This window comes from Martes martes (assembly GCF_963455335.1).
Source record: "Martes martes genome assembly, chromosome: 14".
NCBI classification, from domain to species: Eukaryota; Metazoa; Chordata; class Mammalia; order Carnivora; family Mustelidae; genus Martes; species Martes martes.
In genome coordinates this window covers 419,195-431,591 of record NC_137902.1, presented here as the reverse complement: position 1 = coordinate 431,591, position 12,397 = coordinate 419,195, and the positions used below count along the sequence as shown (strand labels likewise).

The following is a 12,397-nucleotide window of genomic DNA, read 5'->3' as shown; positions in this document are numbered from 1 at the left end:
CCCCCTCGGCTCACGCGTTCTGCTCCCGGGGCCTCTGCTTGGCCTGTGCAATGCACTTCTTCCGGCCTCCAAGCCTCCAAGAGAAGACGCAGGAACACCACGTCTCCCTGGCCCTGACCTGCCCCATCTGGACCTTCCCCGGGGCTCCCCCTTGCTCACCTCCCGCTACTGCCTAAACGTCGCGCTTCATCTCAGTTGCACACAGGACAGAGAGCAGGGCCCCGTCCCCGGCCTGCACACATGACGGTGGGGCCAAGCCCTATGGCCTCATCCTGCTTCTCCAGGCCTTGTGCTGTGGTCCCCCGCAGGAGCCATCGCGGGTGCCGGACTTTGGGGCCTGGTGGGGGCCTCCCTGGGGGACCTGGCACGGAGCGTGGCCCCCATGTAGGGCATCAGGGCAGGGAGCACAGAGTCCGACCACACGGCAGTTCCGTGCGACAGAGTCCGGGGCTCCCGGCCCCCGGCCATCACCTCGCCTGCCCTCAGGGGCCTGCGGACCTCACCCCCACCTCCTTCCCTGTGACACGGATTTGCACCCAGTGACGCTTGCCCGGGGCTGCTGGAGGTTCCTGTCCCAGCAGCACAGGCTTTCCACCTGCGACGGCGGGAAACGAACGGACCGCCAGAGGCAGAAAGCCGCATCAACCGCCCCTCGTGGGACCAGCCGTCACTGTGAGAGGGGCCCGTGGACAGTGAGTGCCGTGCCGTGGCTTCCGAGGAGGAGAGTCACTGAGTACGCACCGTGCGTTTCCTGGCTGTGCTGGCTGAGGGCCTGCAGATGCTGACGGCCTCTGGCTCCAGGCCCGTCCTCCAGTCAAAGGGACCAGGGCTCCTGGGAGAGATCACGGGCCCCGGGACTGGGGCAAGACCTGGGACGAGGAGCCGGGCCCATCCCGTGCCTGCGAGTGAGGAAATGATCAGGAACCCATGACGGGGCATGTTGGAGGTCAGAGGAACCCGCGGAGGGGCCCCCAGCAGCCCAAGCTGGAGCAGTTGGAGAAGCAACACCGAACCGGCTTCTACCTCAGAGTGTGCCTCACCCACACGTCCACACCGATACAGATCGCTGAGCTGAAAGGAGCAACGGCTCGATGACGGTTGTTCAGGAAATAGAAAATCCCACCTACAATTCACACAGAATCTCGAGGGAGCTCAAAGAGCCAAACGATCATGGAGAAGAACAGAAGTGACGACTCACTCTTCTGATTCCGAACTTGCGCAGAGCTGCTGTCGTCAACGGAGGGTGGCAGTGTGGTCCGGCACGAGGACGGACGGACGGACCAGCAGGACAGATTGGAGAGGCCAGAAACAAGCCCGCGTGAGATGGGTTTTGACCACCCGCCAGACCAGCCAGCGGGCAGAGGACAGCCTTCGCGACACACGGCGCTGGGAAAACGGTGTGACCTGCGAAAGGGTAACGTCGGGCCCGTACGCACGCCACTTGCAGAAGTTAACCGCGCCGTCAGAGACCCGAACGTTAGAGCTAAATCATGAAGTTCATAGAAGAAAGCAGGGGAGAAGCTTCACAGCACTGGACGTGGAAATGATTTCTCGGATACGATACCAAAAGCACAGGCAACAGAAGTGAACATAGAGAAACTGCGCTCGATCAAAACGCGGTGCATCAAAGAATGCCGCCCGCAGAGGGGCAGGGCGCGCCGCAGAGCGGCAGGAAACGCCCACCAACGCCTCTGAGAAAGGCGGGATGTCCAGAATGTTTAGGGAACACGGCGGCAGCAACGTGGGGCCTCCGCTGAGCAAGGGCTGAGGGACCCGCATAGACGTCTCCCCAGAGGACTTACACAAGGAGCCGAAAGTAGTCCCACGTCACTGGTCACTGTGGAAAATTAAACCACAGCGAGACACCACGTCGCACCCAGTAGGACGCTCCCACCAAAATTTGAAAAAGAAAGAAAAGACCGTGTTGGCGAGTCGCGGAGACACTGGAGCCCTGTGCACGGCTGGTGGGGATGGGAAACGGTGCAGCCACTCTGGAGTTTCCTCCCAAAATTAAGCGTGGACGCACCACGTAAGCCGGCAAGTCCGGCTCTGCGCGTCCGCCCCGAAGAGCCGGAGGAGAGCCTCCGGGAGCTGCCTGCGCCGTGCCCACGGCCGCCCCGAGGTGGGAGCAGCCCGACGCCCCTCCGCAGACAGCCGGCTGGAGACGGAGGTGGGGAGCGCGCACGCCGCGGGACAGGCTGGCACCCGCCACTGCGAGGAGGAGCCCCGAGGCCTGCTGAGTGACAGCCAGACACGGAGGGACCAGCACTGTGTGCTGCCAACCTCGTGAGGTCCCCGGGGTGGCCACGTTCACAGAGACCGCGCGGGGGCGGGGATGGGGCCTTCGTGGGACAGAGCCTCCGCTGTGTAAGACGGACGTGGAGGGCGGGCCGGTGTCCAACAGGGTGAACGGACTTCATGCCGCTCAGCGGCACGATGAGAAATGTGACGATCAGAAATTTTATGTTGTATATATCTTGTCACGAAAGAATTTTTCCAAATAAAAACTTAAGAACCAGTTGAGAGCGGGGCATGTAGGCGGCGCCGTCGGTGCAGCGTCTGACTCTTGGTCCCAGCGGGGATCACGTCTCAGGGTCGTGAGGTCGAGCCCCGCGACGGGCTCCGCACTCAGCAGCGAGTCTGCTTGGGACTCTCTCTCCCTCCGCTTCTCCCCACCATGCGCACGTGTTCTCTCTCTCTCAAATAAATAAATAACTCTTTTTTTAAAAGTAGTTAAGAACAAAAAAAGGGGGAGAGATGATCAGAGGCCACGGGAGCCTGACCCGATGCTGGCGGATGTCGTCCTAGTTGAATGTGAGCGAACGGAGAACAGCCGAGGCAGGGTCCCCGCGCAGTGTCCTTTGCCCTCAATCCCTGCACACGGCCTGCCACCAGCTTGCCACTCTGACCTCAGCTGGACCCAGAGCCCCACTGACCTGGGGACAGGGAGGCCAGGGGGTGCCCTTCCCAGGGCAGCTCACTGTGTCCACACCGCTTTCCCCAGCAGCTTAAACCCAACAGTTGTTGGGGGGGGGTGCTAAGGGTCCAGGTGTGTCCCCCAATGTCATAGGTCATCCTCCGACATCACAGGTCACGCCTGCTGACTACAGCCACATCTTTAGGGTGGGCGGCCATGGACAGACAGCCCTGTCTCCAGCCCCTCGTGTTCAGTGCCACAGAGGGTGGTTCTCGTGCGTGCGAGAGCCCAGCGTAGGCTAACGGGGCCCTCTGTGCCGTCCCGTGCTCTCCTCAGGGTGGCGGCCCTTTGCAGGGAGTCGCACGACTAGTGACACCAGTCACCCCTGCACCACACTCAGATTGTTCTTGACGGTGGGCTCAGAGACCAGCTCCGGCCAGGAGTGTGCTGGTGGCCGGCACCTGCTCTGATCCGGACCGTGGCCTTGTGGTTGGGACGAGGCGCCCTGGGCCTCCCACCTCGGAAACTGGCTTGGTCCCACAGTCCACAGTCCCTCTGCAGGTGGCACCGGCGGGGCACGGTCGGGAGGAGGGAGGCAGTCCGAGGGACACTATGGAGTGACCTGGGGTGACCTCGTTTTCCTGTTTGTTCCTGCCCACCTGGGGAAGGCGTCTCTCCTGGAACCAGAATGCAGACAGGTGAGTGCCCCGCGTCCTCGTCTGCGTTGTGGGTGGGCTGGGTGGGGCCGGCCAGTTTCGCGTTTCGCTTTGAGAACCCACTGCATCTGCTTCAAATCATGAGCCTCGGGTAACTCGAAAGGTGCAAACCACCCTCGGACCCACTCTCACCTTCACTCCCCAAACCGAGCGAGTGCGAAGCAGGCCCAGGTGCTGGGGAGGGCAGGGCCGCTGGAGGGCGTAGTGAATGTCCCCGGGGACGTGCGCCGACGAGCCCCGGCCGCGCGGCCCGCTGGGTGCCCGCGTCTCCCCGCGCCCACACCATAGGCGCCGCCCCTGTGCTCTCAGGAGTTAGGTGAATGGTGCTGATCTCGGTTCATCCCTCTTTTCTCTCTGTCTACAAGTTCCGGCTCTCCAGCTTCCTCCATCCCTGGTTCTCTTTGTCCCCAGGGCTGGCAGCTCTCAGGCCTGGGACGGTTGAGAGCTGCTGTGTGTGGCTGTCCTCAGAGCACTGACACTGACTCCTCATAATTCTACGGGGAAAGTCCTTTGTTGGGTGAGGCCCTGGGGAAACACCTCAACGCAAATGACCCTGAGCATTTTCCTTAGACCTCGCCAGTCCGTGTCCACTGGGGTCGGGTTTGCTGGGCTCCTGCGAGGAATGGCCGTGGTGATGGCCCACTCGAGTGTGTCTTCTCCATCATCCCCTCTTGTGTGGAGTTCAGTTCACATAGATTTAGTTTTAAAATCAGTCAGAACGGTCCTGGAGTCTGTGAGCCCTGTTCCAGCGGGAAGCAGGTGCCTCCCATTGGCCCGCTCTGGCACCCGGACCTCGTGCGAGGGGGCGAGGGGGCCGGTCAGAGCCTTATGCAGGGTCGCTGCAGGAGGGCCCTCGCTGTGGCGGTCCTGAGCTGCACAGAGGGAGAGCCTGGGGACAGAGGGCTCAGGGCCGCCCTTCGCCTCTTCAGACTCTGGGGGAGGTCAGCCAGGGTCATGGTGTCTTCAGAAAAGCCTGGGGCAGAGACACCCAGTGGCTCCGTCAGTTAAGCGGCTGCCTTTGGTCATGACCTCAACGTCCTGGGATGGAACCCCGTGTCCAACTCTCTGTTCAGTGGAGAGTCTGCTTCTCCCTCTCTCTCTCTGTGCTCTCTCAAATAAATAAACGAGAACTTTATTTAAAAAAAAAGAAAGGGGGCGCCTGGGTGGCTCAGTGGGTTAAGCCTCTGCCCTCCGCTCAGGTCATGGTCTCAGGGTCCTGGGATCGAGCCCCGCATCGGGCTCTCTGCTCAGCGGGGGGCCTGCTTCCCCCTCTCTCTCTGCCTGCTTGTGATCTCTCTCTCTCTCTCTCTGTGAAATAAATGGATAAAATCTTTAAAAAAAAATTAAAAATTAAAAAAAAGCAAGCAAGCCAGCCAGGATCACAGAGAGTCAGGCAAGGGTGGGACGGCAGAGACCCTGGGCCTTGCTCGAACCAGACCTCCGGGGACAGAGAGGAGTCCGTCTAGAGCACAGCTGTGGGGGCCACATGCGGGTGCTGCTGCCAGGGTTTGTGCCGTCTCACAGGACTGTCCTCAGGGATGACACGTTCTAGATCTGTGCCACCCACCAGGTAGCCAGCAGCCGTGTGTGCTGAGCACACAGGTGTGGCCCACGAGACAGGAGTTGACACTTCCATGTTCTTTTAATACTAGAGCCGCCACACGTGCCCACGGCCCCCACATCAGAGGTGCACGCGGGTCCTGCGCACACAATTCTGCCCCACGCACCACGGGCGCTCATTCTATCCCCCACGCTGGCGACCAGCGACTGGGCCCTTGGGCCGACAATTGGGGGAGGCAGGTTTGGAGCCAGGCTGTGTGACGTCAGACCCACAGGCTCTTCGCGCCGAGTCCAGCCGAAAGACGCCTCAGCAGCTCTGGGGCAGCGTGAGCGCCGCTCGGCCGGCTTCCTCCCCAGGCAAGCGCCTCATGCGGGGATCTCGCTGTGGTCCGAGTCAGCCTTCTGTTTCCCTGGAGCCAGGGTGTGACCCGCCCCCTGCAGCTTGCACGTGGCCCAGCTGGAGAAGGACCCGGAGGCCTTGGGGGACCTGAGTTAACCACTGAGACGTGGAAGAGGAGGTGAATCTGTATTCAGTCTGCACCACGTCCCCCGGCAGCAGACACAGCCCCTGCCCCACAGCTGCCCGGGGCCTGGCGCTTCCTACCACCTGGTGTGGCCGTTGGCTACCTCGCTGTCAGAATAGCAGCACCGGGAAGAAGACAGCCACGTGAACCACCTTTTCAGTAAAACCACCAGATAGAGGGGATTCAAATATTTAGATAAAAACACCACCTGCATTTTTAATTTCACAACATTGTACAGAAATAAATGCTCCTGACAAAGCCAAGTCCCTTGTTGTCGTCAGAGGAGAATGGGGAAGCTCGTTTGGGTTTGAGCTGCTTAGACGTGTCCAAACGAAGACCGCTGCGTATTTGGCTTTCAGATTAAGGCTCCTGTCAGTGTGGCCGTTTCAGGGCCCTGGGGCCACTGTGAACCCGGTTAACAGGAAGATATTTTGGTGGGAGTCTGAGAGATCCCTGGGCCTCTGCCCCTTCCTCTGGTTCCTGGCCCTGGTCAGGTCCCCCTCACTGTGTCCACCCTACACCCCTGCCCTCCTCCCGCAGGTAAAGGCAACCTCACACCCACAGCTGGAGACCCGAGGCAGCTCAAGGCCCCCTCCCAGGGACGTGCCAGGCTTCCAGCACCCTCTCCGCTCCAGAATCACACCCATCCTCAGCCCTGGGCCCCGCAGGGTGGGGGCAGTGAGTCAGGCTACATCTGTCCCCTCCTTCCTTGAAGGGAGGAACCGTGTCTGGATTCTGGTCATTTCTAACAGCTGCTGCCCTGAGCCTGCCCTGCCAGCAAGGCTTCTTGTGTCCCTCTGGGTGACAGAAGAATCCAGACCGTCCTCACGGGAAGACAGAAACTGCTCCCGCCAGGCAAACTCGTGGACCCTCCTGGGAGATGCACATTCTCCAGGAGGGGCTGGGACCCCTGCTTCTGGGCGCCCCGGCACACCGTGACACGACGACGCCCCGCTCGCACCAGCTCTCTGAACTGCCCGCGGGCAGCAGTGGCCACGCGTCCTGGCCGCTGTCCCCGTGCAGCACAGCCGAGGGGCCCGGAGAGAACAGGGGTGGTAGGCAGCCAGAGTCTGGGGCAGGGGCTCCGTGCAGGCGTCCCTCGGGCTCGACCACGCGCGCTGGACAGCCGGGCCTCAGATGAGGTCCCCACCCGCGGGGGCCCGGGTGCAGGGATGCGGCGGCCCCTTGGGGGTCCTGCAGGGGCCTCGCGGGGCAGCTGGGGCCCTCGGCCGGTCGGGGGGACCAGCCTCCGCCCCCCAACCAGCCAGAAGCGGTCCTGGACACCCCGCCGAAGGGCAGCCCCTCGGCGGGGCGGGGCCTGAGCCGCGGCCCCTCCGCCCCGGGCACCCCAGCCCCCTCCTCGTGCGGGGGCCCCGGCTTTCCTGCCGCGGCGGACAGCCGGGAAGCCGCGACAGGCCACCAGCTGCCCGACGGGCCTCCGCCCGCACGGTTTCACGTAGCCCAACGGGATCTGCTTGGGTATTATCTTCGCGCCCCGGGTCTGCTGACCTTTCCTAACAAAACGGTCACTGCGCCAGAAAACCGCTGACTCGGCGCAGCGCACGGCTCGCGCCCCCGCAGGCCAACCGGCGCCAACCCACTGCCGGGACGGGCGGCGAGGAGGCGCTTTTATAGGAGGACGTGGGGGCGCCTGTTGTAAACTAAAAGTCCATTGGAGTAAACTAGGGGCTGCGAGAGTAGTAGCTTCTCATTGGCTGGCCATGGGCGTGTCTCATTGGCTGGCCCGTGAGCGTCTCTCATTGGCTGGGCCGTTGCCGGGGCAGGAGGAAACCTTCCTGGTGGCGCCGCGGTAGAGCCGCAGGTCCACCTGCAGGGTCCCTGCTGGGTCTGTGCTCCTCCCCAGCGGCGCGGCTGAGCGCTCCCCCCGCACTTCGGCGCGGTTTCCCTTCACGTTGGCTGGTCCCCTCATCAGAATTCACGTCTCCCGGGGCGCACACAGATGCGCCTTCTGTGGCTGGATGACCGTGTCCCTGTGAGGTCCCTAGGAACCCTGGTGTCCCCGCGTGGGACGTGTCCCAGGCTCTGGCTCTGTGCGGGCCCCGAGGGGAGGCCGGCTTCTGCGAGCGCGCCGGGAAAGCGCGGTGCGCCGGGGCATCACGGGCTCTCTCCCGGCCAGGAGCTGGAGCAGCAGCTGCTGATAGAGAAGAGGAACTACCGGAAGACCCTGAAGTTCTACCAGAAGCTGCTGCAGAAGGAGAAGCGCAGTAAAGGTAGCCGCGGCTGGGCAGAGGCGCTCCCGGGGGCGGGCGCTGGGGGCAAGGGCCTGGGGCCTGCTTTGTGGCAACTCTGCCCACCTCCAGGCTCCGAGGTGAAGACCATGTTGTCCAAACTGAGAGGGCAGCTGGAAGAAATGAAGTGCAAAGTGCAGTTCCTGGGACTGGTCAAGAAGTATCTGCAGGCAAGTCTGCCCGAATCCCTGCCCCCCACCCCGGGTCAGTAGCAGGCACCCGGCACCCGGTCCTGCCAGCACCTGGTGGCACAGGCCAACCGGATGAAGGCAGCTCGCTTCCCCCCACGACACGCAGGTCATGTATGCCGAGCGGTGGGGCCTGGAGCCCTGCGCCCTGCCCGTGATCGTGAACATCTCGGCGGCCCACTGCGACACGCTGGACTTCAGCCCCCTAGACGAGTCCTCGTCCCTCATCTTCTACAACGTCAGCAAGCACCCGAGAGGCGGCAGGCAGAGGAAGGCCCGCGTCCTACAGGCCGGCACGCCCCTGGGGCTCATGGCGTACCTCTACTCCAGGTGCGGCTGCCTGTGCCCCAAGCAGGGGGGTGGGCCTCTGAGATCCCCTGGACCCCTTCATGCCTTTTGAAAGCAAAAGGGAGGCAGGAAAAAAGAAACAGGCCCCCAACAGGTGAACGAGGTGAGGAAAGTCCCTCATCTGAGTGGGGTTCGTACTTTCTTTGATTTAACAAGTATTTGCGTCACGACTTCAGCTGCTCGTGTCAGCGGCCCTTTGCCTCCCTCACCAGGCTCTTGGCCAGACCCGCACCTGGAGTTGCAGGTGCGCCCAAGCAGGTGCTAGGAGGAGTGCTGGGGAACGCAGCCACGCACAATTAACCTCCCAGGAGGCTTCTAAAATGAAACCCACACAGGAGCCTCAGAGACATGCCTGGGTCGCAGCCACCGTGCTAGGTCAAAACACCCCACAATTAACCGTCCGGCTCCCCAGGGCCCACTAGGGAGCTTGGTCTCAGCACGCGTGTTGAATTATTTTTGCAGCCACTGTCTCTAGGCATGAGCACGTGTGGTCATCAGACACCTGAACTGATGTGCAAGGTGTACGTACTCACCCTGCAGCAGGGAGGACCAGCCCCCTCATACCCAGGGTCACAGGCACCCCCAGGACACCCCAGACCCCTCCACCCTTGGCCCCTCCTATCCACCTGGTACACAAGCACAGGACCTCCTGGCAGATTCCCTTGACCCAACGGCCTGGCCCACTCCCAGGCCTGGGGCCTGGCGGCTCAGGGGCGGGTACAGACTACCTTCCCAGGCGGTGGTGGGAGGCCTCACCCAGTCTTGCCTTTGGGAGACCCATGACACACTTGGGAGCCCCCAAGGCCTTCTTTGTGCTGGAGGCTCTGGAGACCCAGAACTGATGGTCAGGTGTCAGCAGGGGACACTGGGGGCTATCAGGGAACAAGGGAAGTCCCTGAAAGCAGGGGCCTTCCAATCCTCTCAGGACAGCAGTCTCTTCCCATGCAGCCGGAACTCCCGAGGTGGGCTGCACCTGGCTGTGCTGGGAGCCTTCCACCGGCCGATGGCCCAGGTAGACCCTTTGCAAGATGGGTATACGACACACCTGCACACTGAGGGCTGGCTGTGTGATTACAGGAGACGGGTGTGCATGTGTCTGCGTGTGTATGAGCAGTGTGTGTGTGTGTATGTGAGTGTGAGTGGGGGTGTGTATGTGCGTGGGGGTGTGTGTGTGTGCACATGGGGCGCATATGTGCATGGGTGTGTTGTGTGCATGTGTGATGTGGGGGGTGCACATGTGTGTGCTATGTATGTGGGGGGTATATGCATGTGTACGTGTGTACATGGGTGTGTATGCATGTGCGGGTGTCAGTGGGCTGTATGCATGTGTGTTAGGTGTGTGAGTGGGGGGTGTGAGTGAAGTATTTGTGTGCATGTAGGGGGTTGTGAGTAGGGTGTGGGATGTATGTATATGTGCATGGGTGTTGTGCGCATGTGGGGGTGTGAGTAGGATGTGTGTGTATTGCATGGGTGTAGGGGGTGTGAGTGAGGTGTGTGTGTGTGCACGGGTGTGTGCGTACATGCACGGGAGTGTGTGTTGAGGCCTCTTGTGTGGTGTGCTGTGTGTGTGTGTGCACAGGACCTCCAACGACGGGAGGGTCTTCACTCGCGAAGGCTGTGGTTTATCGTCACGGGCTGGGCCTGACCCCGGCCACAGCACCCCCAGCCCACAGAAGCCCCAGGGTGACCAGGTGGCTGGCCCCCCTCATTCTTTGGACACCAGGTCTCCACTCTGCAGCACAACTTCCAGCGGCTGGGGAGGTAGCCTTGCCAGCACCCACACACCTTCCTTGTTTCTGGAACTCAGTCACTGACCTGCATGGTGTCCCCTGACCTCGGGCTCTCTGGGGCACCCCTGTGGGTGGGGGACACTCGGTGAAGGGTAAGGACCCTCATCCCCTCAACGACCTGGTTTTGCCCTGAAGAAGCTGCGAACTTCGGGGCACGGATTGCTGCTCTCATGTCCAATGCAGTGCGTTCCAGTGTGGGGCTGGGGTCGCCGCACGCGCACCGGAGATTTCTGAGTAGGTTCTAGAAGCAGGTAGTGAGGGAGCCTCCACAATCAAGGGTGAAGGAGGTCCTCCGGCCGGAAGTGGTTGGGGGTCCCCGCTGTTACCGGCACCCCACGTGCGCCTTTTACTTCCCCGGAGGGTTCTGTTGCCCACCACCCTCCCAGCATGGGCACATGTGTACACACGCTCACACACACAACGCACACGCCTTCACGCTCACGCACATTCACACGCGCGCGCTCTCTCACACATTCGCCCCAGAACCGCTAACAAAGGCTGCAGGGAGCCGGGCCTCCCCCACTTTCCTGCGGCACAGGGAAGGTCTGGTGGGAGGACTGGCCGCTCGCGTGCGCGGGGAGAACCCGCGAGCCGGGGTCCTGGTCCCGGGCCGGCAGGGCTGGAGGACGCGCCGCGGCCGGGCCTGTGACCTGACGGCCTCCTCTCCACCGCAGCGACGCCTTCCTGGAGGGCTACGTGCAGCAGTTCCTCTACACTTTCCGCTACTTCTGCACACCCCAGGACTTCCTGCACTTCCTTCTGGACCGCATCAACAGCACCCTGTCCGGGTACGGCCGCGGGCCCCGGGCCCCCGCAAGGGGCAACGCAGCCCCAGGGCGGACCCCGTGGCGCCCCGTTAGTGACCATGAAGGGCGACGGGGTCCCCAGTGACCCTGACGAGGATGGGGGCAGAAGGAAGAACGCGGATTGGGGACACGGGGCCCTGAGGGAAGGGAGGCAGCAGCGGCAGGAGGGGAACGTGGCCGGAGAGAGGCCTCGCTCTCGTGGAGGCCGTGAGGACTGGGGAGGGCTGAGGGTGGGGGCGGGGCAGGCAGCAAGATGGCCGGTGGGGGGGGGGGGGAGTGCCACGCCGGTCCGCTGGAGGGGGGCAGCCAAGGGGGAGGAGGGCCCTGCCAGCCCTCAGCCGGGGGCTGGGATCCTGGGATCAGAGGAGAGGCTAGAGGGACTTGGCAGTGCCAGACTCCCCGTGCACTCCCTCCCTGGGGGCAGGGACTCACAGGAGAGACCTCAGCCTGTGGAGCCCAGCTCCCCCCCCACCTCTTGCTCGAGTGTCCGCACGCTGCCTCCCAGACCCCGGGCGTCTCAGGCCCTGGCTGCAGGAGGTGACGGGTGCTCCAGGACTGGGCACCAGGCAAGGGCGGAGGAAAGCAGCAGGTTCCTGCCCAGTGACCGAGCCTGTGGCCCAGCTGTGCAGCTCCTGCCTCTCCTGTCCTCTGAGACGGGAGGGTTGTGCAGAACTAGCCCTGGAAGACAGAGCCACGCCCAGACCCCGCTCAGACCCCACTCACGCCCCTGTGCTCGGCGGGGTGACGGCAGCCAGCCATCTGCCCAGTGCAGCAGACAGACCTGCCACGGCCAGCCGGCGGCCCCCGCGTGGCTCAGGCCCCCTCCCCTCTGCCTGCAGGGCCCACCAGGACCCCGCCTCGACCTTCACCAAGATCTACAAGCGGAGCTTCTGCCTCCTGCAGGCCTGGCTGGAGGACTGCTACGCGGTGGACTTCACGCGGAACTCCGGGCTCCTGGGCAGGCTGGAGGACTTCATCTCCTCCAAGGTGACCAGGGGCAGAGCACCCGAGCAGCCCCTGCACCGCCACGGGCCACACTCGGGTGCAGAGAGCCACCGCCCCGTCTGGGGGGCAAGTGACCGCCTTGTGCTCCTACCCAGATCCTGCCCCTGGACGGCTCCGCCGAGCACCTGCTGGGCCTCCTGGAGGTGGGCACCGACCGGCGGGCCGAGGACTCCTCACGTGGCACCGACCTGGAGGACCCCAAGGAGGCCGAGGACAACGCCAGACCTCTCAATGCCCTCTGTAAGAGGCTCTCAGAAGACGGCGTCTCCCGGAAGGTGGGGGCCTTTCCCAGGC

The 12,397-nt window shown here is 63.1% G+C and overlaps 1 protein-coding gene across 1 annotated transcript in view; it reads left to right on the top strand.

The window, feature by feature from the left end:
* The window catches only part of KNDC1 (kinase non-catalytic C-lobe domain containing 1), a gene marked incomplete at both ends in the record, with an annotated part of 59,897 nt that overhangs the window by 38,622 nt on the left and 8,878 nt on the right, over positions 1-12,397 (top strand). Inside the window, 7 exons of the mRNA XM_080822389.1 lie at positions 3,586-3,615; positions 7,855-7,948; positions 8,039-8,136; positions 8,264-8,484; positions 10,967-11,080; positions 11,938-12,085; positions 12,199-12,378. Of these exons, the coding sequence (XP_080678515.1) occupies positions 3,586-3,615; positions 7,855-7,948; positions 8,039-8,136; positions 8,264-8,484; positions 10,967-11,080; positions 11,938-12,085; positions 12,199-12,378 (885 nt within the window). The remainder of the gene's footprint in view (positions 1-3,585; positions 3,616-7,854; positions 7,949-8,038; positions 8,137-8,263; positions 8,485-10,966; positions 11,081-11,937; positions 12,086-12,198; positions 12,379-12,397) is intronic.